The sequence below is a fragment of the Chiroxiphia lanceolata genome, chromosome 10 (genome assembly GCF_009829145.1).
Source record: "Chiroxiphia lanceolata isolate bChiLan1 chromosome 10, bChiLan1.pri, whole genome shotgun sequence".
In the NCBI taxonomy this organism is placed as follows: domain Eukaryota; kingdom Metazoa; phylum Chordata; class Aves; order Passeriformes; family Pipridae; genus Chiroxiphia; species Chiroxiphia lanceolata.
The window spans coordinates 13146661-13170435 of record NC_045646.1 but is presented as its reverse complement, the minus strand read 5'-3'; the positions used below and the strand labels follow the sequence as shown (position 1 = coordinate 13170435).

Genomic DNA, 23775 nt, shown 5'->3' with positions numbered 1-23775 from the left:
CCTCTTTCAATTTAAAACCATTCCCTAGTACATGTCCTTGCAAGAATTCCCTCTCCAGCTCTCTTTGTACCTTTAGGTACTGGACAGGTCTCTAAGGTCTCCCTGGAGCCTTCTCTTCTCCAGACTGAACAACCCCAACTCCCCCAGCCGGTCTTCACAGCAGAGGTGCTCCAGTCCTCTGATCATCTTCATGGCCCCCCTCTGGACCTACTTCAGCTGCTCCACATTCTTCTTATGTTGGGAGCTCCAGAGCTGGATGCAGCACTGCAGGTGGGGTCTCACAAGAGCAGAATAGAGGAGCAGAATCCCCTCCCTTGCCCTGCTGCCCACGTTGCTTGGGATGCAGCCAAGGACACATCTGGCTTTCTGTGCTGCCAGTGCACATGGCCAGGTCATGTCCAGCCTCTCATCCACCAGCACCCCCAAGTCCTTCTCCCCAGGGCTGCTCTCAGTGTAACAGCATTTGTTCTTTGCAGTCACAAAGGACACTATCACACACCAATAATTCATGCTAAATATATCAAGCTATAGGCCTAGTACAATGTGAGTCCATCTCATCACTCTAAACCCCAAACAGTCACAAGTATCAAATCACACAGAGGTGTTACAGAAAATAGCACTCAGTCTAGCACACCAAATGCTGTGCTATTCAGAAAATTATTAAGCTGCACCTACCTACTAACCCAGTGAATAAAAATGCCTGTTTTAGAACCCCTTCCATAACCTCACACTTAGTTTGTTGTCTTAATCTTTAAATCTGCCCTGAGGTTACTGGAGATGTTCTGAGAACATACATCACACTTGGCTTACTATGTTTTCCACACAGGCATCAACTAAAATACTTATTAGAAACAAACTCAGAATCAATTCTATGGGGTCCTGACAGAAAACCCAAAATGTAAGTGACAGCAGGAACTACAGTGCCCCTCAGAACCATACCCAGAACCTTAAGTTACCTGTATTTGCTTTCTGGGCATTTTACTACCATGCACATTTAGCCAGAATGTGTGGAACTAAGTCAATGCTTTAATGTCTACAAAGTAAATTTTACAAATGAGCAGTTCCACAAAAACAAACAGAAGCAGGTGTATCACAAGTATTTTTTTTTGCCCCACAAAATTAAACTCCTGGAGGGCACATCAAAAGAGTTCACTCTAATTTTAACTCTAAAAATGCCTACCTTTACTGGTGAAATATGAGAATGGGAAACAAATCCATGGACATTCTCAATCTGTGACAGATTCTTCTCCGATACATGAACCAGCTCTGGGCCCGTCACCTCATTGGCAATGTGTGGAGAGTTGTGCTCCTGTGGAGGTGTGTCTTCATCCTGATAGCGGTATTTCTGGGAAAAAAAAAAGTACAGAAAAAGATCAGTCCACCACAGAAATGGGAACAGATTATCCAGAAAACCTAAGTCAAACAGAAATAGTTATTCTTCCGACCTTGCTGACTTCAAGGCAATAAAATCTATAAATAAAAGTTTTAATTAGTATTTTTAGTTTAAAGACTGACCCTGTCCAAAAATGTTCCAGCCCTTTTAGTCTCACCTGGAATTACTATGAGTTACCTAAACCCCAGTAGGGTTTACTGTGTCCAGAAGATGCAACTCAACATTTTCTAATGACATTCACACACTACCTACTATATCCTGACTACGTACAGAGTTACTACCAGTTTACAGGGAAGGTATGTCACATCACTAATGGTACAGAAAAACCTTCTAAACACATATTCATTTTAAAGTTGGACAAAGTTATTCCTCCTACTGAAGAATATTTACAATTGAAGATATTTCCCCAGCATTTTTTATTGGGGATTTGGGAAAGGGGGGGGGGGTACAGGCAAAAACACCAACACAAAAAAAACCCACACAAATTAGCCAAATAGTCTAAACTATTTGGTCAATTTAAACTAATTTCCTTTATAGAACAGCCGATACCTTTAGACAAAGCACAGAATTACCTTGCTTTTTTCCTGAAACCAGAGGCATTAGAAACAGGTATCTGAACATGCTTGAGTGCAAACAGGCTCTAGATTTCACTAATAAATATATGTTTACATTATAAGGTGGATCAGTGCTTATAATAACATAGTACATATGAAGTTTTATTAGATCAGTATGTTATCATTTTGATTAAAAGTGAAAAAAATGTTATGGTAAAGAATTCTCTCCCCTAAAAAGCACTGACAGAGCCTACAAGCTTCTCAAAAAAAAACATTTTAGAAGTGAACTGCTAATTGGATTTTGACGCAATATTCAAGATTGACTTCACCATTATCTGCAAAATATTTCCCAACTTAAAACTACTACAAACAACAGAATTAATGTTTAAAATACACTACATTAAATACTTACATGATAATGTTTCAAAATGCAAATAGAAGACAAGGACATGAAGTGCATGAAATCATAATAGCCAGATCACTACTTATTCTAAAAGGTACCACACTATCATTGCCTTTACAGAAACTACTTTTCAGCAAAGTGCTTCAAGTGAAGCAAACTACTGCATCTTGTAACAGCTAATTCCCCATCACAGTGGAAGTGTTTAGTGCTGCTTCACTGTGGAGCATCACCTCTGCAACACTGCCCCTTGTGTGAGGCAGCGCATTCAGGTGACCTGGCTGGTCAAACAGGCACCACTCAACTCTGCCCCTTCCCCTGCTCTCAGAATTCAGTCAGCTGTTCAGTCATGCCAAGCTATTTCTGCTGCTAAATATGAAGCAAAGCCCTGTGCAAGTTCCCCTCCATAGGAGTCTAAAGATGTGATTCCACAGCACAGCCCAGCTCACTCAAGGGCAGCCACTGCCCAAAGGAGCAGAACCCCTTCAGTCACTTTGGTTGAGCTGTACAACTTCATCCCCCTGCCCCTGGCTGGGAGCTCACATCCAACTGCAGATGGGGAGAGAGCTCAGCAAGCTAATCCAGCAGAATGTTCCTTCCCTCTTCCAGCAATACTGATTTTTCTGTAGTTCCCTCAAGTGGCTCATGACAAGCTGACACGAGCAGCAATGCTGGCACAACAGGGAGAAAAGCAGGTAAAGAGTAGGGCCAACCTAGGAGCAGATCATGACTCTGCTTACAAGCAAGAGAATCCAACCCTGCACCCAAACCCAGACCCCAAGGAGACCCCAGTTTACAAGAGCCATCTGAGCAATGGACACATCAAAGGAAACAAAAAGGTATGGCAAAGCAGCTCTGAACTTGCAGCCAGACTGCCTCAGCTGCACACCTTGGAAGCTTCCCAGCAACCAATTACGTAGTGGCCAAGCAATTTAGCTACTCTTTAAGAAGCTTTATAGGCTGCTCTATAATTTATAACCATAATTTTAAGTCCAAAGCAACCAAGTACTAAACATTTAACACGGACTTCTGACAGAGACACTGCCCCAAAGGATTCTGTTGCAAAACACAGGTGTGTCAAAATTAATTTAAAACATTTCTCTTCTGATGGAAGACAGTTAACAGGATATCTTGAGGCTAGATTATACCTTCAATGAGTTTTGAACTGTCACCAAACTCTGCGGATTAAATTACTTACTGATGTAAACTACTGAAAAATCCCTTTACTCTAAATAAACCAGTGCTGGTTTGCATGAGACGAGAAGATGTTCCCAACTGACCACAATAAAATCCCTGTTCAGGTCCACAACCTCCCTACTTCAGGTCCCAGGCCTGGCAAAATTAAACAGAAATAACAATGAATAAAGTATCTGCAACAATATCCAGGACTAACAAGGATTTTGTGGACATTTTATAGCACCATTTTTCAGAATAAAGATCACCTCTTCACAGAAAAAGCAAGGAAAAGTTTTCGGAAACATTCTGAAAAAGGTTCATTTGAGTCTGCCTAATCTCTTATCTGTATTTTAAAAAGAAGATATTTCATACAGATTGATACATAAACTACTCCCTAGAGACAATTAAGTTGTGGGTTTATATTTTTTCTAAAGATCCTCTCATGAGAAACCTTACTGAGATAGAAGTGAAAAGAAATGATTTAGGGAAAACTTAAACAATCCCATGTCCTAAACTCACAACCCATATTCATAGCAGCATGGAACACAGTTATTCTAGAGATTCAAGCCTTACAGAATGCCACATTCATGGACAGAAAATTAATTATGCTAGAACATCCTTAACTACGAGATCATCTAATGACAGAATGTGAAGCAGCAATAACTACAGTTCTCTTCAAAATGGGATGTGCATCAAAATCCAATTCATACTAGAGGTACATGTCAATCCACTACCTTATGTGAAAACAAATTTGAAAGCACAATAATGTATCTTCTCTACACACAAAGAAAAAAATCAGTGCTAAAACACACTTAATCTAAGAGTAAATGGACAACTAAAAAATAAACGTTCATGAGTTAACTTCTTAAACTCACTTGCCTTCTCCCGACTTTAACCTTCCCCCCCCCCAGCCATATGACTCTCAAGTTACTGCACACTTCAAACAACAAAACCAACAAACCCTGGGGAAACACACAATCTGACTTCTACAGTCCGTCCCTGGGTTAGTTTTAATTTTCACTGTACAAGTCCAACCATGTTTTGAAAGGGATTAAGAATAAGTGAGGACTTCAATAAGTAAATCTAATCATTTGAATTCACTAAATATACTGAAGCTTACAGGGCCAGACCTTCTCTGCTGCAGTATGAACAGGCAGCTGATCAGAGTGACTTTAGACTGTTTGCACTCGATTCTCCAAGTTTAAATACTTGCCCTTGTTCAGTCACTGCTTCACTTGACAAGTCAAAACTAAAACTGAAAGGACCCTTTAAAAGACCATTTCAGCAACTGAAGTTACTGTGAAACACTTTGACATGCAACATCATCTCCACTCCTGCATAAGATGACTAGGATGCAATGTCAAAGGCAAATGGGTAGAAAAATCTGAATACCTCTAGTTCTCCTCACATCTCTCCAAAACCAACTGATGTCCAGATACCACTCAGCAGGAAATAACTTCCAACCACTCTAATAACAAAAGCAACCATACAGACAATTTTTGCATAATCTTGCTAAAACAAAGCTAATCCAAAATGAATAATATATTAAGATGTTAACACCTTTTGTACAATCAGTCTTTCCTGTAGCCTAGTGGAAGTGCTTAGGAAAGTAACAGTGTCTTCCTCATGAAGGGGAAAAAAAGAATCGACACAAAACTAAAGGTATGCTCCACTACTGCAGAACTAAAGTCACCTTGAAAACTTTTTGTTTGTAAAAAACAGACAGACTATGCAAGCCAAATAAAATCTCTTTGCAGGTAAACAGCAATTCACACTGAGAAGCTGAAAGCCTGTGAATAACAAAAGAAACTTCAGTAACGTAAGAACAGAGGATGATAGTGTTTGTGTCTTTTTAGAACTTCTTCACTGATCATAAAATAGGACATTCAGTATTATTTCCAATTTAGGCTTCAACATACAATAAACAGAATGACTTGAAATACTGGAATGGGTTTTTTGATCTTTGGGTTTGCTTATTTAAACACAAGTTCGGTACTCTGAGTAACTAACTTCATTCTCAAATAAAAGCACTAAATTTTCTTTTAATAACTACAGTTATGACAAAGACATAAGGCATTTCACCCTCCTTGGACAGTTTCAGTTTGACATCGTATCTTGAATAAAACTGCTTATAACATGCTTATTTAGGTCACAGTGTTCCATCATATGTCAAAATGCTCAGCCTGTGTTAAATGTAAGTATTTATGTAATGACTCATGCCATGGACATCCACAAACAATAAAACAAGTTAAGGTAAGTATATACATTTATAAAAACTCCAGGAAAATTTGCAGTGAGGTTCACTTGTCCCAGAAGGCCAAGGAAAAGAAACTAAAGAAGGAACAGTCCAATTGTGAATGTTCTTGTCATGTGCTCAAAAAGGAAAATTGAAGACTATTTCATGCGATTACTTATGTGAGATTGTTTCTTTATGTGAAGGACTGGTATAAGTAACCCTGCATTACTGTTTCACACTGTCATTTAAATATTGACTGTTTCAATATTCAAAAGCTGTATCTTCCCAGAGGACAAGAGCATTTTACTTTTAGTACTACGCAGCACTACAACTTTTATCCAAAAATTGACAAGTGTCTGGTGCAAAATCTCTCTGCACTACCAGAAAGTCACTACTTAAAGAGAAACCCTTCAGTTTATTTGGGATGCAGGTAATATAGAGGTAGTATGTAGGTAGCAGAGAGCACCCACTCTGGATTAACAGCAATACACGTTTATCCTGGAGATAACTAAAGCCTGTGCACAAACAGTCCAAGACATTTTAAAGCACAACCTTGCTGAATTAACGGCGCTCAGGAAGCTGGGGGTCTGCTCTGCCAGGCGCACTGAGGAGCTGTGCAGGCGAAGGACACTAATGAAGGCAGTGATGAGGAATTGTGCCGGCAGGGATTCGGAGGCGGTGTGACCCCCTCTCACCCGCCGCGCTCTCGGGCGGCCGCCCCCCGCCCGCCAGCGCCGGGGGAAGGTGCGGGGCTGGGGAAGGTGCGGGGCTGGCGAAGGTGCGGGGCTGGCGAAGGTGCGGGGCTGGCGAAGGTGCGGGGCTGGGGAAGGTGCGGAGGGGCCGGGGAACCGCCGCCATCGCTCAGCCCCGGCACAACATGCCCAAAGTGGATGCTGGATGTTGGCTGGATATTTTTAGTTTGCTCTTAAAGTGAACAGCATCCCTGCTCGCTCTGCAGCTCAGCGGGCAAAATCCAACCCGGGAGTATTTTCATTCCATGGCTTTCCTCCCAAGTTCACTGTTTAAACGTGAGCTTATAAATAAGGAAAGGGGGGTGCCGTTCCACAAAAAAAGAAGGAAAGAAATCTTAATGTTATATCAAATAGTTTCAAAATTGCATCAATAAATAGATACATATTTTCAATTGAAAAATGTTCTGGACACAGGAAGGATAAGCAGATTCAAAACAAGACACAGTCTGCCTCCTGGAAATAAAGCATTCAACTAAGTTTTGTAATATTTACACTATCAGAATAGCCATAAAAATTTTGACTCCTCTCTCCCAACCTAGGTTCATTTATTCAACATCAACATTTTGTGATACATATATATATTTATAAATGTATCACACATGCATATATTTGTGTATATGTGTACACACAACTGATCCCACTTCACAAAATAAAATCCAGTCAAAAATTTTTTTTCCTTAAAATAACCTACACTGACTTGGAAATACTGAATATGTAAAGTAAGTTTTGGAGAGAAAGATTTCCAAATTTCTGTCTCAAAAGTAACTTCATACACATATCCCTTTGATTTTAAAGGGGCTTTCCAGTAGTTAACATTCTCATCATATCCTTGACATTGCATGTTAATTTTACTGAAATAAGCATTTTTGATGTGACACTGAATATATTTGTTTACCATTTTGAGGATTACCAAATTATATATGTTTTATTACTCTGCAACCTAAACAGTTGATGTAGTCCTAAAATGACTAAATGCCCGAGGGCACTGTTAAACCCAAACCTGCCACTAACAATTGCTTCCATCAATATGATGTTAGGAGGCATTTCCAGCCCTGCATCTCAGTGCAAGTCTCCTGTGTATTTAATTCTCTACAGCTGAAGAAAATGAAAGCCAAGTGCAATAAACTGATTACATGATGATTAATGCTGATTAATGGAGAATGACGACATTTTACATGCGGCATTCAGTAAATTCAAAATGTTGTTCAAAGGGATCTCTAAACAGTAGGCATGATAATTCATTACTACTGTCACCATCACTAAGAGCTCGGATAATTGAGTAAGGCACAGAACAAAATACACACTATTTTACCAGAAATTTAAGGTACAGTTACATTAGACACAAAGGCAATCATCCATTAAATGCAGCTTACATTTCCAGGAAAGTCCTTTTATAGACCCACCTTACATCCAAACATTAAAGATATTGTGTTGTTCGTACATGCTACTTTACAGTGGCATAGCATCGGAGAAAAACAATCCAAGTTTTTTATGCTAGGAGACATTTTTTCAGACCCTGTGCACTTCAATCGATCCGTGACTGAGATTCCAGAAAAATGCCTCGGTAAGCGCTGCTTGCTGCCTGTCTTTGACATTTATTCTAGGTCCATAGTGTTCAAAAATAAGCCTTTATATTAAATAGGTTGAATCCTTCAGGAAAAATTTTGCTTCACGTTAGGAACCAGACCTTATAGAAAACGCAAAGAAAAAATCCTGTGTCCATTTTTAAAATTTTTGAGTCAGCTTTATCTTTAATTATGTCAGCGCCAGCTCCAAGTGACAACTGTCTCACGGCCCAAAGTAACACTCGGATCCTCTCAGCCAGAACCTCGGGTTAGATCCAAGGCAGCTCCACCTGCTGCAGTGCAAGGACTGCTATCTCCTCCATGAAAACAGGAGCAACTCCAGCAGAGCCACTGCTCAGTGTGTGCTGGTTGCTTAGGGGAGGGGCGAGATGTTGCAGCAAGGGACTCGTTACACGGCCCGACAGAGATAAGCCCAACGCTCCCTGCAAGGTGCTTTCGCACTGCACCAATGAGCATGTGAAAACCCATTTGAAAATCAGCTGTGTGTAATTATAAAACCGGGGACGTCGTAAGCCTGACAGCAGGGAATTTGCTGATCTGCAGTTTACACTAGCTTTTTCAAGGGAGTGTCAGCAGACCACAAAACGAATGGCTCTGGGATATTTAATCCTCATTTTCAAACATTAAAAATTCAAGGTTATTTGACACGTCAAAAAAAAATGGTTTTTAACTGCTGAGTAAAATTCCTAATGGTCTACCAAAAGCAATAAAGAAACGGCTACAGAAATACGTGAATATTCTCCAACTTCAACACAGAATGAAATCGGAAGCTGCTATTTTCCCCCCAGTTACCGCTATGAAATCTGAACAATCTGGACTATGCATCAATTAGATTATGAAGAGCTCTTGGTAAAGCATTTCAAACAACTGTACATGTGAATACTTAAACAAAAGAGTTTAAAATAAACAAAGCATTTTTCCTTAGAACTGAAGTAAATACTGTCCTAGTCTCCTTAAGATTTGTTGTTGTTTGTTGTGTGCTAACAAGTCTAAGATGCAAAATTATTTTTAATATGTTCTGTTTGGGGATTGTTTTTTTTAACCAAGCTCTATAGGATTCAAACTTCATTTTCTTTTTTACAAGTACAGGAGTCCCTGCAGGATTTTAATCTATTTATATATTTTAATAAATTGCACCACAGAACTTGATCAAAAACATGTCCTTTGCAATTACTCTGCTCTTGTATCATAAGCTAACCAGCCTTTGCAAAAAACTTCAATGAAATAACATTAGCCATCATTTCTATTTTTTAAGAAGTGGTATTGTAAAAAACCCTCTTTAGGACATGACTGTTCTCTTAAGTTTACACCTGTACCAGCCTTTCCAGCCTTCACTCATCTCCCTTCTACTTTATTTGGTTTACCCGATAAGCATCCCCTGAGGTAGCAAGTTTAGTGTAGTGTAAAATTGCATCCACACCTTCAGCTCAGAAACGAGTAACTTCATGAATTATACCGAGACAGTCATCTTTATATAAATGTGCAGATTGATGAAACCAAAACTAAGGCAACATGTCTGGAGAAAAATGTGTAACTCAGCCCACAGTAAACCTCAAAATAAACTCCATTTGCATGAGGACCTCTTTCTTGGTAGAGTATCCAAGGATCACCAATGACAGCATTTCCATATTCATAAGCAGTTTTCTTTCCAGTGACCTACAATCTTTCACCAAATAGCCTTAGACATCATTTCCCACAGAAGGTCATCTTCTGCATGTGAGTGCAGCAGTAGGGGCAGGGCCAAATTAAAATACTAACACTCAACTTGATTGTCATGGAAAAAGAAACAAAGGCTGTAAAAAAAAAATACACCTTCTTTATCTAGCTAAATTAGATTATGTTTTCTTGCAAGAACATTCAAATCCAAGAGTAGCCCTAAGTAAAATAGGATGATGGAACAACTAAAACCCCTTTATGTTCCTTCTGCAGGCTGGGGGTCACAGTAAACAGTGTTCTGTCTGAAGCAGCAGAGCAGAGCACAACTGAGCACATACTCAAACAACACATGTGAAATAGAAACACTGCACCAGGGGAACACAGTCACAGAGAGCTGTCTCCTGCCAAACACAAGAATGTTCCTATCCCACAAAACAACCTTTTCTATGCACCATGGATCAACAATCTGTCTTACTTCCATACTTCTAATCACATTGTAATAAGATAATTTCTCACTGAAATAATACAGAGTCAAACGCATGGCAATTTCATGACAATAAATAAAGTCAAAGTGCCAAAAGCATTTCTTGAATGTTGCAGAAATAGCTTTTTGTGATGCAGAAAATATAAGCTCTAATGTGCCATGGGCATAGAAGAATCAATAAGAGGAAGATAGAGTCTACACATCTACAAAGGATTCCATCAGTAAGATACAATAAAGAAGAGAAAGCTTAAGTAACTTCAGGCAATTACATCTACATTGTTGATGAAGACCACATAAACCATCTGAATCTTTCAGCCATATATTTGCAGTTGTAGATAAATAAATTGGTTACACTGCAAAATTGTCTTGGCCTCAGTACAAATGAAACCTTTTACATCTGGCTGCCCACAAGATTAAAAATACAATATTTAAGCTTGTAAAATTAAAATATATTCTTACATATTTTTCTGACTAAAGCCAGAGATTTAACTGTAATGAAGGTTTCACTGAAATATGAACATATATTATCATATAGAGAAACATATGAAACAGAATATTTCTAAGTCTACTTTTGAACTCTAAGGAAATATATCCCCACTTAACTACTGCTCTGATTCAAATTGAAGGTTGAATTAACATTTCAAAACACAAAAAACAATTTATTAACACAATGACTAATCTGTTAATAAGAAGAATATGCCCTTAACCCCCTAGCTACCTATCATTACTCATTCCCCATTTATCAGTCTGTATTTTGTATTATCACATAAAAGCTTGGGCTCCTACTGTCAGAGACCACTGTTTCCATGTTTCCTCAAAAGTGTTCCCAGTAAGAGTGACTGGTTTCATTCTTACAAAAACACTACATAAAAATGAATTGCCTTTATTTCAGATTTTGTTTGAATGTTTACTTGGCAATAATCCATCTTTTATGTACAGCTCCCATGTGCACAATAAAAATATCCACATAATTATCATCTTTAATTAGTAACCAAGACTCATTTTGTTATCATAAAATAAGGAAGCTCCTATTTCCAGGTCTCCCTGAGCACTATGAATATTGGATAGAGAGAAACAAGAGCTCTGCAGTATCAAAAAAACCCACACTGTAAGACTTTCACAGAAACTTAATGCTTCAGTTCAGCACTTGCCAACTATTTGTGATTGAACACACATAGCACCAGTTTCATCGATCCGTGAGTTCCACCTGTATCCTCAATACAACACAGGTTAGGAAACAGCAATCTCATAAGAGGTAAGACCTGGAGCTTGTAATGAAATGAGTAGTGAAGGTCTAACTTGACAAATGTACCAACTGTTCAGAGTGCCAAACCCAAGGGGAAAAGGCTATACTGGCCTTCATATTTCTTCAGACAGAACACGTCCCTTAAGTATCACTGCAGGCACCTGTCAAGCTGGCAGGACTCAAGTTTAGGTCCCTCTTTCCCAGAAGCCTGACCTGGTAGATTTCTGGGATACTTAATATGATCAAATTTAAAAACCAACAAAGCTTATCAGAATTATTTAAATCCAATAAACTTCATTTAACCTCTGCTCTGCATAATCATAGTCTGTAAGGTCTTCAAAGAGTACACAGAATTCCAAAATCATAAAGAGTTCTGCAAAAAAACTTGGATACTAGTTTAAGATTACCTTACACCAACAGAGAGTTCTAATGTAATGGCTGTAATCATTTCTTACCCAAGGAGTAGTAATTTTATAAGCATTTTCTATAAGGCAAATGAAATTTGAACACTAGTCTGAGAACAACTGATGTCTGATGCAAACTGCATCCATCAGCACCCAGGAAGCTCTTTGGCTCTGCAGTTCTTGTTCCCTGAAGTATCAGGTGACCATCCAAGCCAATTCTGAGAGTAGCCAAGAAATGTCCTGCTTGTTTCTGCATGCTCCTAAACTACCAGAAAAATCATTTGCACAGTTCTTTCGGGCAAAGAGGTTTATTTACTGAAAACACTGTGAGCTGAAAATTCCCCTTCTAATGGGCATCTTGAACAATATTCCATACCTTAGGAGCACCTTTTTGTGAGCTTGGCAAGTAAACGTGTTTGCAGAACTGAAACCAGCAGCCATTGCTGCACCCCCAGTTCAGAATGCTAATGTGTATCTGCCCTTCTTAAGAAGCTTAATACTCTCATATACAAAATCTGCAGTGCCCAATCTGCTCAATCTGACCCATATGTGCCCAAAATAATCATCACTGAACTCTCTCAAAAACTGAGACTCCTTTGTACTGTTTTGACCCCAACAATAGAAAAATATTTTCTGGAACAATTAGCATATGGTAAATACAGCTGTCTATGTCTTAAGTTTCCAAAACCTTGAAGAATACCACAGCCTCATTAATTTCAGAAAGCAGGTGACATGTTACTTGGGAAAGAAGAATCTGATTAATAGTTGCCTTCTTTGTTTTTTTAAACTTGACCCACAATGGCATTTAAGCCCAGAACAGGTCCTATGAATAGAAACTTTTCAGTGGGTGTTTGTGATTTTTCTCCCAGTTTATTCCAAGCCTTAAATTGTTACGTATAAGACAGATCTGGGACATCACTCCGATGAGGTCCTTCATAAGCCTTGATAAATCAAGCCAAAAAACAGTCAAGAATGTTTCCCTTCCCAGCTGAGTGACCATCACTATGGGCATCTGTATAAGCTTGCTTCTGGAGTTCTTTTCAGTCCAAAACAGAGACGGAAAATATAATGTCATATTGAAGAAAAAAAACCCAGACGTGTCTGCATTATGATGTTCTCTATATGCAAAAATAATCAGGCTTCAAAATATGAGCTGACAGACTGAAGAGCATTCAGAAGCAAAACTTCACAAAACTTTCCTGACAATTATCACTGCGTATTCCAAGTGTGATTTCAAAGATATTTAATCATATCATTCATCTGTCAGTTGCTGTCTCTTAGTAATTCTACCACTATAGGTTAACTTCAGCCAAATTGACTGGAAGGATAGAGGTCTCTGAGGACATCAATCATGTGCAAGTAAGTAGCAGGCAAGAGAATAAATATCAAAAAATCCCCACCAAAGGAAGGGGGAACAGCAAGAGGATAAGGCTGCCTCAACAACAACAAGCAGAATTTACATAATGAGAAAGAGATCAAGAATATCAGAGGGGAGAAAGTCTAGTAAAATGGTATATAGCAGTTTATATTAAAATAGTAGCACACCTTGACAAAAAGGTCATGCTTTTTAAGTCATGCTTTCTAAGGCAGGTATGAGGTCATTTCATGTTTCAGAATTAAAAAGGCCTGGAGTGGAATCTCTTCCCCTTTTTCTGATGTTTTGGAATTATTTTAGTACTACTGGAGCATGTTTTACATTTTTAGTTGCCACACAATAAGTTCCTGAGAATTAGAGAGGTCATTGGCTAGTACGACTAGTATGAAAGCCAAAACTCAATGTTATTTTCTCCTAGCTGGAAGCCAGAAAAGTCAGGAGAATATCTTCAAAACAGACTAGGAAATTACTGAAAATAAATTGTTCCTTTTGCAATACTCGAAGTTTGATCCATTAAAGACATTGTACATGCAGTAGATTGGCATCTATCTGACCTCGTGTTACATTCACTGCAAAAAATTAATTTTGTTATATTGGCAACATCTATGTGAGGAAAAAAAAGTTATTGTATTCTGAGTAGACTGTACTGTGATTAGAATACAACTCAACTAGAAAATTCCTAAAATCAAAATGTGTTCCATTGCTTCAAGCATATTTAACACGTCTAGAAACAGCCTGTGGTAGGCTGAGCCCGGATGGCAGGTATGCCCCTACCCAGTTGCTCACTCACTCCCCCTAAGAGGGATGAAGGAGAGAATCAAAAAGGCAAAAGGAAGAGGAGAAACCTCATAGGTCAAGATAAATAAGTGAAAGGGGACATTAAAAACAAACAAACAAACAAACAAAAAAAACCCCACAACCAACCACATATAAGCGAGGCAAGCCACATGTAAGTGAGGCACCAGCAGGTTAATGACCAACCTCAGCAACAGCTACTTCCAGTGTTATTGCTGAGCAAGATGTTAAGGTATATGAAGTATCTTTTGGGTCATTTTGGGTCAGATGCTTCAGCTGTATCCCCTCACAACCACCTGCCCACCCCAGCCTTCTCGCTGGGGCAGCAGAGTGAGAAACAGAAGAGGCCCTGACATGGTGTGAGCACTATTCAGCACTAACTAAAACAGTCTAAAACACAGCACCATATGGGCTGCTGTGAAGAAAATTAACTCCGTCCCAGACAAACTCAGTACCAGCCTAACCTGAAAAGTCCTTTAAAATTAACAACTATGAGATCTTTGCATTCAAAAAAATACTGCTGAAATCACTCTTAGAGTAAAAGTGTGTGATTAATCTAAAGTTGCCTTCGATGTGTTGCTTGCATCTGTCCACGCAGGAGAAAAAAGTATTCATATTTAGCCCTAGATGGTCCATTCAACTCTCAGAAAGATTTCTAGTGAACACCAGACACCAAATCCCAAAGATTAAACTGATAAACTATAGAAGTCCAATAAGTAACAGGCCTTCTGAAAGAGCCAAAAGCTTTAGACCTTTGTCTCATTGCTTCTTTACACCTTCAATGAAGCTTCCACCCAGCCTGAATTTGAAATGGGTGGACTCTAATCTGAAGTGATAAAGATTATCAGCCAAGCAAGGTTAGACTGTCAAGGTCATACTCAGTGGGAAAAACTGAATCCAGCAGGCTGTGATTAGTTGGAATTGCTCTCCCCAGTGTCAAGACCAGGCTGGAGCAAGGATCTAATTTATCACTCTGGATTACTCCCTGTAGGACCCAGGCTGACTAGGCTAAGCACATCCTCCAAAACAAGGTTTTCCTTAAGCACCTATTGGGCTGAAACACAAGGCTAGTTTGATTCAGGCTGTCATGCAGGAACTACTGGACGGGGAGTGTGATGGGAGGAAAGAGGGACATCTTTGAGGTTTATTCCAGTATGGATAACATATGAAGATCCTTCAGTTCTTGCAGGATTGCTCAGAATCTGAGTCATCCCATCTTTTTGAAAGAGCTTCTTTAGGAGTGCAGTTTTCAGTAGGTCCATGCAAAGTAGCCAAGGAAAGTAGATCTGCTGCTGAATAACTCTCAAAGCATTAATCAAGCATCTGTGCCTCCACTGGAAAAATAAGGGCACACTGGTAAAAAACAACTGAAAATGAGTGAGAGGAAATATATTAATAATACATGTCTTTTATCTGGTGAAGCCTCACACTACTTCAGATTCATTTCAATAGCTGTTCATGTTGCTTAATACGACATGAAGAAAAGTCTGCAATTTGACATATTTGGTGCTACATCAAAACAGCAGAGCAGAAGAGAGTAGAGGCTAACAACCTCTCATAGCCAGTGGAGATGAAGCGCTCCAACAATAATAACTGTTTCTGCAGACAGTGAGAAGGCTCTTCTCAGAGACAAGCAAATCAGTCCTCCAGTCCTGCTGTTTCAAAAACAGTGAAAACCGATCACATTTGAATTATAAAATAGTCTACTGAGCTCAGGACAGAACCTAGACAGCAGTGCTGTTCTGTGGGTACTCCGGTACCTGCCATACATTTCTGAGTACCCAGAGGACTGTCACTAGGTTCTAAAGGAAACAATTGTTTTCAAAAAGATTTTTTCATACAAAAGTTGGTACCATGCTTAAAGGAGAAATGCCAATCGTGTATGTCTTATGTCATTCTAATGAATCTGAACATTTCAAAAACAGAGATGACACCTTCCTCTAAATGGGAAAAGATTCATAATGCTACTTTTTGACTCCAAGCGATAAAAGAATTTGCTGGCCTACAGTTTCAGTTCATTGCAACTCCATCTTAAAATGCAAATCCTCTTACAAGAAGGGACTACCATCTCAATCCAAATGATAAGGGTGCTGGTGATTTACCCTTTGTTATTAACTGAGAACAGGTAAGGAAGGCTGTTATTACCTTCAGGAAACTAAAAGGTAAAGGGGAGAGTTGCAAGAAGGCACAGAACAGACAGATGGAGACCAAGGCTTTGAAAGGCTTCTGACAGGGCCCCTTGAAGCTTTCTTATCTGTAAGTCAAGCAATCACAGGCAGGATAGACAGACTGGGTTGAAAATTTGTGGACCACTTGGCTCAAAAAGTGACTGACAGCACCATGTCTGGCTTGCAGCAGTAACAAGCAGAGCACCCTGAGGTCAGGCACTGGGGCCCACATTGCTCAACACTGTCACTTATTGCTGGCACGATGACACAGAGCACACCCCAAGGAGACCAACAGGCTACACTCCACTGCTCAAGGGGCCAATACAAGAAGCTGCAGGACCTTAACAGAGACCTCTGACCTGGAGCACTGGGTCAGGAGGCAGTTCATGCAGCTCAGCAAGGAGCTGTGCTGAGTTCTGCAGCAAGGATTGAACAAATCCATGCACTGATATAGGGAATAACAGCTGTACAGAGATGCATCTAATAGTCATGTGGGACAGCAGCCTGGGTGAAAGCCATGAGCAGTTCAGGGTAGGAGACGATTCTGCTGATAAGTATCACTTCTCTCCAGTTTTTCTGGAAAGAAAAAAGTATTTCTCAAGGTATTTTTGCTGCTGTTAGCGGATTCGTGCTCCTGTGTAGTGCTCATTAATATGTTAGCCAGTGCAGTAACACATTCAGAGCTTGCAAATAAGGAGGAAATAAGTTAATTAACAAGCTGAAAAAAAGGGTTGGGGGGTGAGGGTGGTCTTATAGCTTTTAAAACCTGTAAACACAAGTTACAACTTAATCATCATGACAGAACAGCTTAAGCAAGAAATGTAGAGACTCCACAAAGGAAGCTCAAATCACATTTTCTCAGAGCAGGTTAAATTATCTTAATGTCAGTGAGCACAAATGAAAACACTTATTCTTACAGTAAAAATCACTGTCAAAACAGAGCCAAACTTTGCTAAGAATTCAAGCAGTGATGCTTTATACACTTGATTATTACCAATTACCCTGACCATAAGCTTATTCCAGTCTACCTTGGTCACAAATGCTTTCAACAACCTGCTCCTCCACTCCCCTGGAACATCATAATTTGAGAGAAGGTACAAGGAACAACCCTTCCAATAGCAAAAAACATAGCAGTAGTGTTTTGACTGGCAATGAGGTATAAATATGCTCCAAGAAAACTTCAGAAACAGGTAACAAATATTTGTTACTTATTACCTCACAACTATTAAAGCATAAAAATTATGTGTTTTTTAAGCTTGAAATGTTAGCAGCTTAAATCAAATTTAACTTTGATTTAGATTTGTATCCACAGTTTATGAATCAAACCTTCAAAATATTGATCCTGGACTCAGTCCTACTTATCGACCCCAGAGCTTCTGCATATTAATACATGTTTCTAAACCACAGTGCTTCAGCAGGAATCTAGGGCAACACAGGCACCAGTCCTTAAAAAACACCAGCAGCTGTTGGCAAATTAATTGCACAACTGTTCGAAACAGAGTATTTCTTCTTAGTAAGTTTTAGTAAGATGCAATAGCTTGCTACAGAAAATAGTGCCCTACTTCAGCTTTGAAATGACTTCAGTTAGGACCCAAATACCTGAGTGAATGTGACAGCATGTTAAAGCTAACTTAGGTCATTCTCCCCTTCTCTGTCCTCTGTGTTGCCTTTAAAACACCTAGAAAATAGTACCTTAACTAAAATTATAGAGGGGTTTTTAAACCACAAAGTAGAGCAAAGCTGTTAGCTCAAAGTTAGAGTTCCAATTTCCAAAAAAGAAACTTACAGAAAACCAGAAAGTATTACTTCTCTGTATAATTTTGAGATACTCACAAATCTTGCCTATTGGAGACATTTCTGATCATCTCATCTGATAAAAATAGACACAAAAATTAGAAAAGTATAGGGAATAACAGGAAGGGTAAAGGTGTTCAGTGACTTCCATTTGAGCAGACTTAACGGCCAAAGCTCTTCACCTTATAAAGCAAGCAGTTGAGTTGGAAACATGACACACAATCTTTAAAAAGATGAATGGCAGAGGAGAGGCATACAAAATGCAACTACTAACTATTTAAGACAACACAGGCATTAGCAGACAATTAAATTACCCCGCATATGTTTGAAAGCAAATGCAGAACTCATTGCCACGGATATCAAATGTTCAAAAAGGAACTACAAAATAGCAAATCAACAAACTGAGGTCTAATAAAAATGTGTAAGTGTAATCACTATCTCAGGAAATCTTTCACATGCTGCCTGCTGGAATGGGACAGCAACTAAGTGAGCACTTGTCCTTCACTTACAATCACAGAATAGAATCACTAGGGTGGGAAAAGACCTCAAAGATCATCAAGTCCGACCATTAACCAGACACGACTGTGTTCACCACTAAACCATATCCCCAAGTGCAACATCCACATGCCTTTTGAACACTTCTGGGGATGTGATTCCACCACTCCCCTGGGCAGCCTATTCCAATGCCTGACCATCCTTTCAGTGAAGAACTTTAATTACCATTTAACCTAAGCCTTAAGATGAATTGCCAGTCACAGAATATCCTGAGTTGGAAGGGACCCACAGGGATCACATACAAATCCAACACATTTTTAGGGCAGTCCTGTGCTCTGAAGGATTCAATTTGCATCACCTACTACCAGAACAGCAGATCAACTCCAGGCTTCCCTTGGGCATCTTTAGTACTGGTTAGAGACACAATGATATAATGACAAACAGGAACAACAGAAAAGGAAATGGGAAAGGGAATGAAAATTACAAAAGGTTTAATGCAGTGTACAAAAGCCATACAACACAGAATGCAGGTCAGAAAGTTTTCACATTTCTTGTATGTTTATGGATTGCTGAGGACACAAAAGTTTAAATCAAGAAAGGAATGGGATACAAACAATACTTGCCTCAGTTTGCAAAAGCCCTTAAGACATTCTATAGAAAAAAATCACCAAAATAAAAATAGTTTGGTGTTGCCAGTTCTTGTGTTACAGGAAATCATTAATTAGGCTAAGGGCTACGATAATCCAATTTTAACTAAAATTACCACATGTATATATTTTTATAGTGGATCTGGATGCATTTTAACTGTGTAAAGAAATTCCCAAAATAACATATAAATATATATATATAATATTAACAAGATTTACAGCTTCTTGATCAGCAAGTCAACAAATTAATACCAGCTCTGTATCCTGTAAGTTAATACTCCATTTTTTTGATCCTCTCTTCCAAAAGAACATCCTCACATACTTCAAATCTCGGAGGGATAAGGAAGCTTTGCCAAATTCTCGGCAGTAGATACCGCATTGTCCCGATTTGTTAATCTAAGAAAAGCACATTGTACACAGTAGAGGGCAGCAGTTCTCCACTGCCACTCGAAAGCATTTCCCTGTTGGCAACAGCAGCATTTATTTAAAGATAAGGATGCAAACCACTAAAGTCTAGATTAAATTACATTCCTTTTTCCAAAGTCTTCCTTTTACAAAAGTACACTACAAATTGAAAAGACAAACCAAAATAAAAAAAAATTCACTGTGATTTCCAAGCATCTGATTTGATCTAAAAATAAAACCTGAGAAGAAGCAAATTGATTCTGCCAAAAAGTTTTTCATTTCCTTCATTACAGTCACAATCTGGTACCAAAGTTGTTTCAATGTGATGTTTTTAAATTGCAGTGCACTGGTGAATCAATGCACAAAATCTCATTTTGACTTCATTCTCTGAATAAATAGGTGAAGAAACATTTTAATTAGTGGTAAGAAAAGTAAAGGTTTTTAGATTGCCACTTAGTAGGCAGGAAGTTGAAATAATCCTATTTTGAAATTAATTTTCCTGTTTAATGTTATCAGATATTTACTTCTCCGATCCTTGTGACAGTAGAGTTACATTAGAATATGTTACAAATAGTGTTGACAGGATTTGAGATGACTAAAAATCCTCATTTTTGGATCCAACCCAAGCTGGTGCTTTTCATTGAAAATCATGCAAAGTGAGACAGATTTTTCTGCTAAGCCTCTCAAACAACCTAAACCCGTAATAAACAACTTAATGTGACCTTTAAAATCATCCAGCTACATCATAATGGGCTCGTGCTATCTACATTATTGTTATAAAAGCCTTTTATTAACTAATTACTTTAGCAGCAAGGATCCTTTTGATTTCCTGCTTTAATTTATTTTAGCTTAATTCTTATTGTTCCCACTTCAACATCATCACATTTGAAAAGTCACTGGCATCTTTCGTTTTTGGAAACATATTCCCTGTGTCATCAAGACAAGCTCCTGCAGCTTCTTCCTTCCCAGATGGTATTTCCCTCACTGCTCTAATAGTACTTCCAGCTGGGAATGTACAGTTTGCAGTGGCACTTACATAACACTGTAAAGTAGAACTTTTCCACCTCCTCAAAATACCTTGATGGTCTCCAAGGAGTATTTCAATCGATCAAAATAAGACCAGGAACAGAGTTATAAAGATCATGCTGCTTCCAGCCCAAATACAGACTTCTCTTCAGTCACCTGAATTATAGTTCCTTGCCTAAAACCAGCTGTGTACATCAGATCCTGTAAACAACCTATTGGGAAGTTAGGAAATAAAGAAAGTGATCCATTTCTCACCATAATAGTGATGTTTATTTCCAGGAAATTTTCTACACACAGCTTTTAAGACGCATTTATTAATAACAGATCACTAAGTTTACTACTCCTCCTCATCCCAAATGGATTTTCTAGAGCATATAACGAGTCAAACTTCAATTAAAAAGAAAAGTCGCTAGTTAAGGTATTCCCTCACCATTTCCTTAGCCTGAAGGAAAAGGAAACACAGCAGGTAAAAAAGATCTCATGTAATAAAATAGTCCTACTTTTGCCTTCTGGAATACTGTTAAGTTATTATTGAACTTAATTACAAATAGCAGCAGAAAGATGACCTGGGAGGGGGTTGTTCTTTTATAAATGAACTGCAACAGCATCATCACTTCAGACTACTGAGTTATGACAGACATCTCTTCTTCATTTTGAGTTTGGAGGTTTGTTGAGGAGAACTGTACCTGAATTAACTATTATTGTGCTTTTCTAAACCAAAGCTAAAGCAACCAAAGTAGATTTTTCACGCTCAGTCTTGTGATAAATAGTTTAATTTCACCACATGTGAATGGCTTGAGGTTTTTCTTTTTTCTCAATAGAAAAATAGCAAACAGAAGAAAGAAGTTTCCTTCTGAGTAAAACATTTACAAAAAGATACAGGAATGTACCACAAGTCAAATATGCACAATTTTGAATTACTATGTATTTTCAAAGAAATAATGAGTGTACAAAAGTGAAAGGCTATCTTTTAATTACAGAAGAAAAATGGACTAAGTCCATCATTATAACACTACAAGGATTTCAACACTGCTATTATACTGATAAATAAAATATAAATGCAAGAATGCAAGAAGCAGCTGTTCAGCTCCAGATTCATTGCTACCATGCTTGGCCAGCCCACCACCCCTGCAGCTGGAAAGCCCAAGTCAGAAGAGCCTTTGTAGTCTGCTTAAGAGAAAAGCTCTGGAGTTTGGGATACACCACTGGCACATCTTGTGTCACACACACAACATGCAAACAAAGCATCCTCAGGGGGGTGTCTTCACCAGGTAACAAAGTTATGCTAAATGCAGGTGGCTAAATGCAACTATCACACGATTTTTCCAATAGTCAAAGAGAACAGGCCACAGAGAAGGGAGAATTCTCTGCAGTGGTGCTCCCTCTCAATGGCACATTTGAGAGAACCATGGGGCTGAGTGGTGGCTGGCACACTCAGCCCCAAATTCAGAGTAAAAATGTCCTCAACATTTAGTATTTGTGGGCACAAGTAAACCCACTGTTAGGGCACAAAGACTGACAGAAGGAAGTAATTATTGTTCTAATGTTTTAACAGCGGATGGGAGGGAATCATTCTTCCAGGCAATATGGATTTGTCACTAAAATCCTCTAAGGCCTGTTCATTCTCTGTTGGGCATTTAGATGAATTCAGAAAATGCTGATGATTCCTGCCCACACTGACTTTTAACACAGCAGCTCTCAGTTACACTTTTAGTATGCATTAGAATTTCATTAAAGTGTGTCCTTGCTTCCTCCAAACCCAAGTTGTGGCAGCTTATGGTCTTCAAAGAAACATCTTAAAAAAAAAAAGCCACAAAACAACAAAAACCACACCACCACAAAAAACCCACAAACCTAACAAGGCTGAATATCACTTAAATAAGGATGGTCTCCACCTGATCATGTCTTCCATGTTTTATTTTTTTCGGTCTGATAAATACCAGTCCTAGGAATGAGATTCAAGAAATGTTATTCCCACTTATGAAAGTGTGAGTAATACCCACTGACAAAACATCAGACTATGATTAAGCCTCAAATAAAGTGTAAAAACATCCCTCACGCTAAAGCCCTGGTGCAAGGCACTGCATTCACGAAAGAAGTGATCAAGCACAGTGCTGGCTAGTAAAACAGATCTGACTAGCAGCATACCAGATAATCACCTGGTGAGCTCAGCCAGCCTGAAATCTCACTTCAAATAAGGGAGGAAACCTTTTGGGGTTTTTGCCACCAAGAAATTTAAATACTTCTGCCTACTGAAGGAATCGTGTTGGAGACCATATGCCCAACTCCGAACAACCCTCCGTTTATTCACCCACTGTTTTCATTACAACAGGAAACTCTGCCAATGTTGTTCACTCTGAGGGTCCAGTTCCATAAGCAAGAGCCAAACAGAGCAAACATTTTGATTCTGCTGCAGAGATAATCACTGCTCTTCTCACCTTTTCCTTCCAAAAGTGTTGAGCTGTTAAGTCTTACCACTTTACCTGCCTTTTCACAGGCATCTGAGTCACTTTAACTGCTCAACACTTTCCAACTCTCCATCCCACAGCTACCTTTTCATAGGTCTGGTGCTTATTTGACTTTTCCAGGAGCTGCCTTCACTCAGTAGCCAGCACAAAACCATACCAAGTTCTACCAAGTTCCCGGTAGGTGAACAGTGAATAAAAGGAGGTAGAAGCACTCCCAGCAGCAGCAATCAGATTTCACTGTCACTTATGAAGCCACAGATTGAATTCTCTCCCATAGTAAACAGGACAGCAAAGCAAAACTGATCAGGAATTAATGCTTCACCACTCTGCTGCCATTAATCCTACCTGAAAAATTACCCAGGTTATGATCATCAGCTCCTCTGAATAAACCCACACAGTTCCAGGCAGGCAAATGGAGCTGTGAAAATGCTATGAAGGGGTCTTACTTCTAGGATTGCTTTCAGAAAGTTATTCTCTGTTTTTACTGCTGCATTCAGCATCTCCAATCTAAACATATTCCACACCATATTCTCAGAGTCAGTCCACAAGCTGTGTAACTCAACTGCTGGAAATACTGATCTTTAGCAGGCATTTGTTTTATCTACTCTTCAATCAATTCCTAACCAAACATACCCAGAACTGATGCAGTAACCATACACAACTCATTTGTCTCTTATATCTAGTATTCATTAGCAGCTTTTATTTTTAAAACAGA

General features: G+C 39.0%; 1 protein-coding gene across 27 annotated transcripts in view; it reads right to left on the bottom strand.

The window, feature by feature from the left end:
- The window catches only part of DLG1 (discs large MAGUK scaffold protein 1), a 143523-nt gene that overhangs the window by 88911 nt on the left and 30837 nt on the right, over nt 1-23775 (bottom strand). For 23 of the 27 annotated variants that reach the window (XM_032698414.1, XM_032698416.1, XM_032698421.1 and 20 more), the window contains one exon: nt 1181-1345. In XM_032698414.1, coding sequence (XP_032554305.1) covers nt 1181-1345 — 165 coding nt within the window. Of the gene's footprint in view, nt 1-1180; nt 1346-7914; nt 8418-23775 lie in introns of those variants that run through there. The other 4 variants (XM_032698431.1, XM_032698435.1, XM_032698437.1 and 1 more) reach the window with 1 other exon arrangement.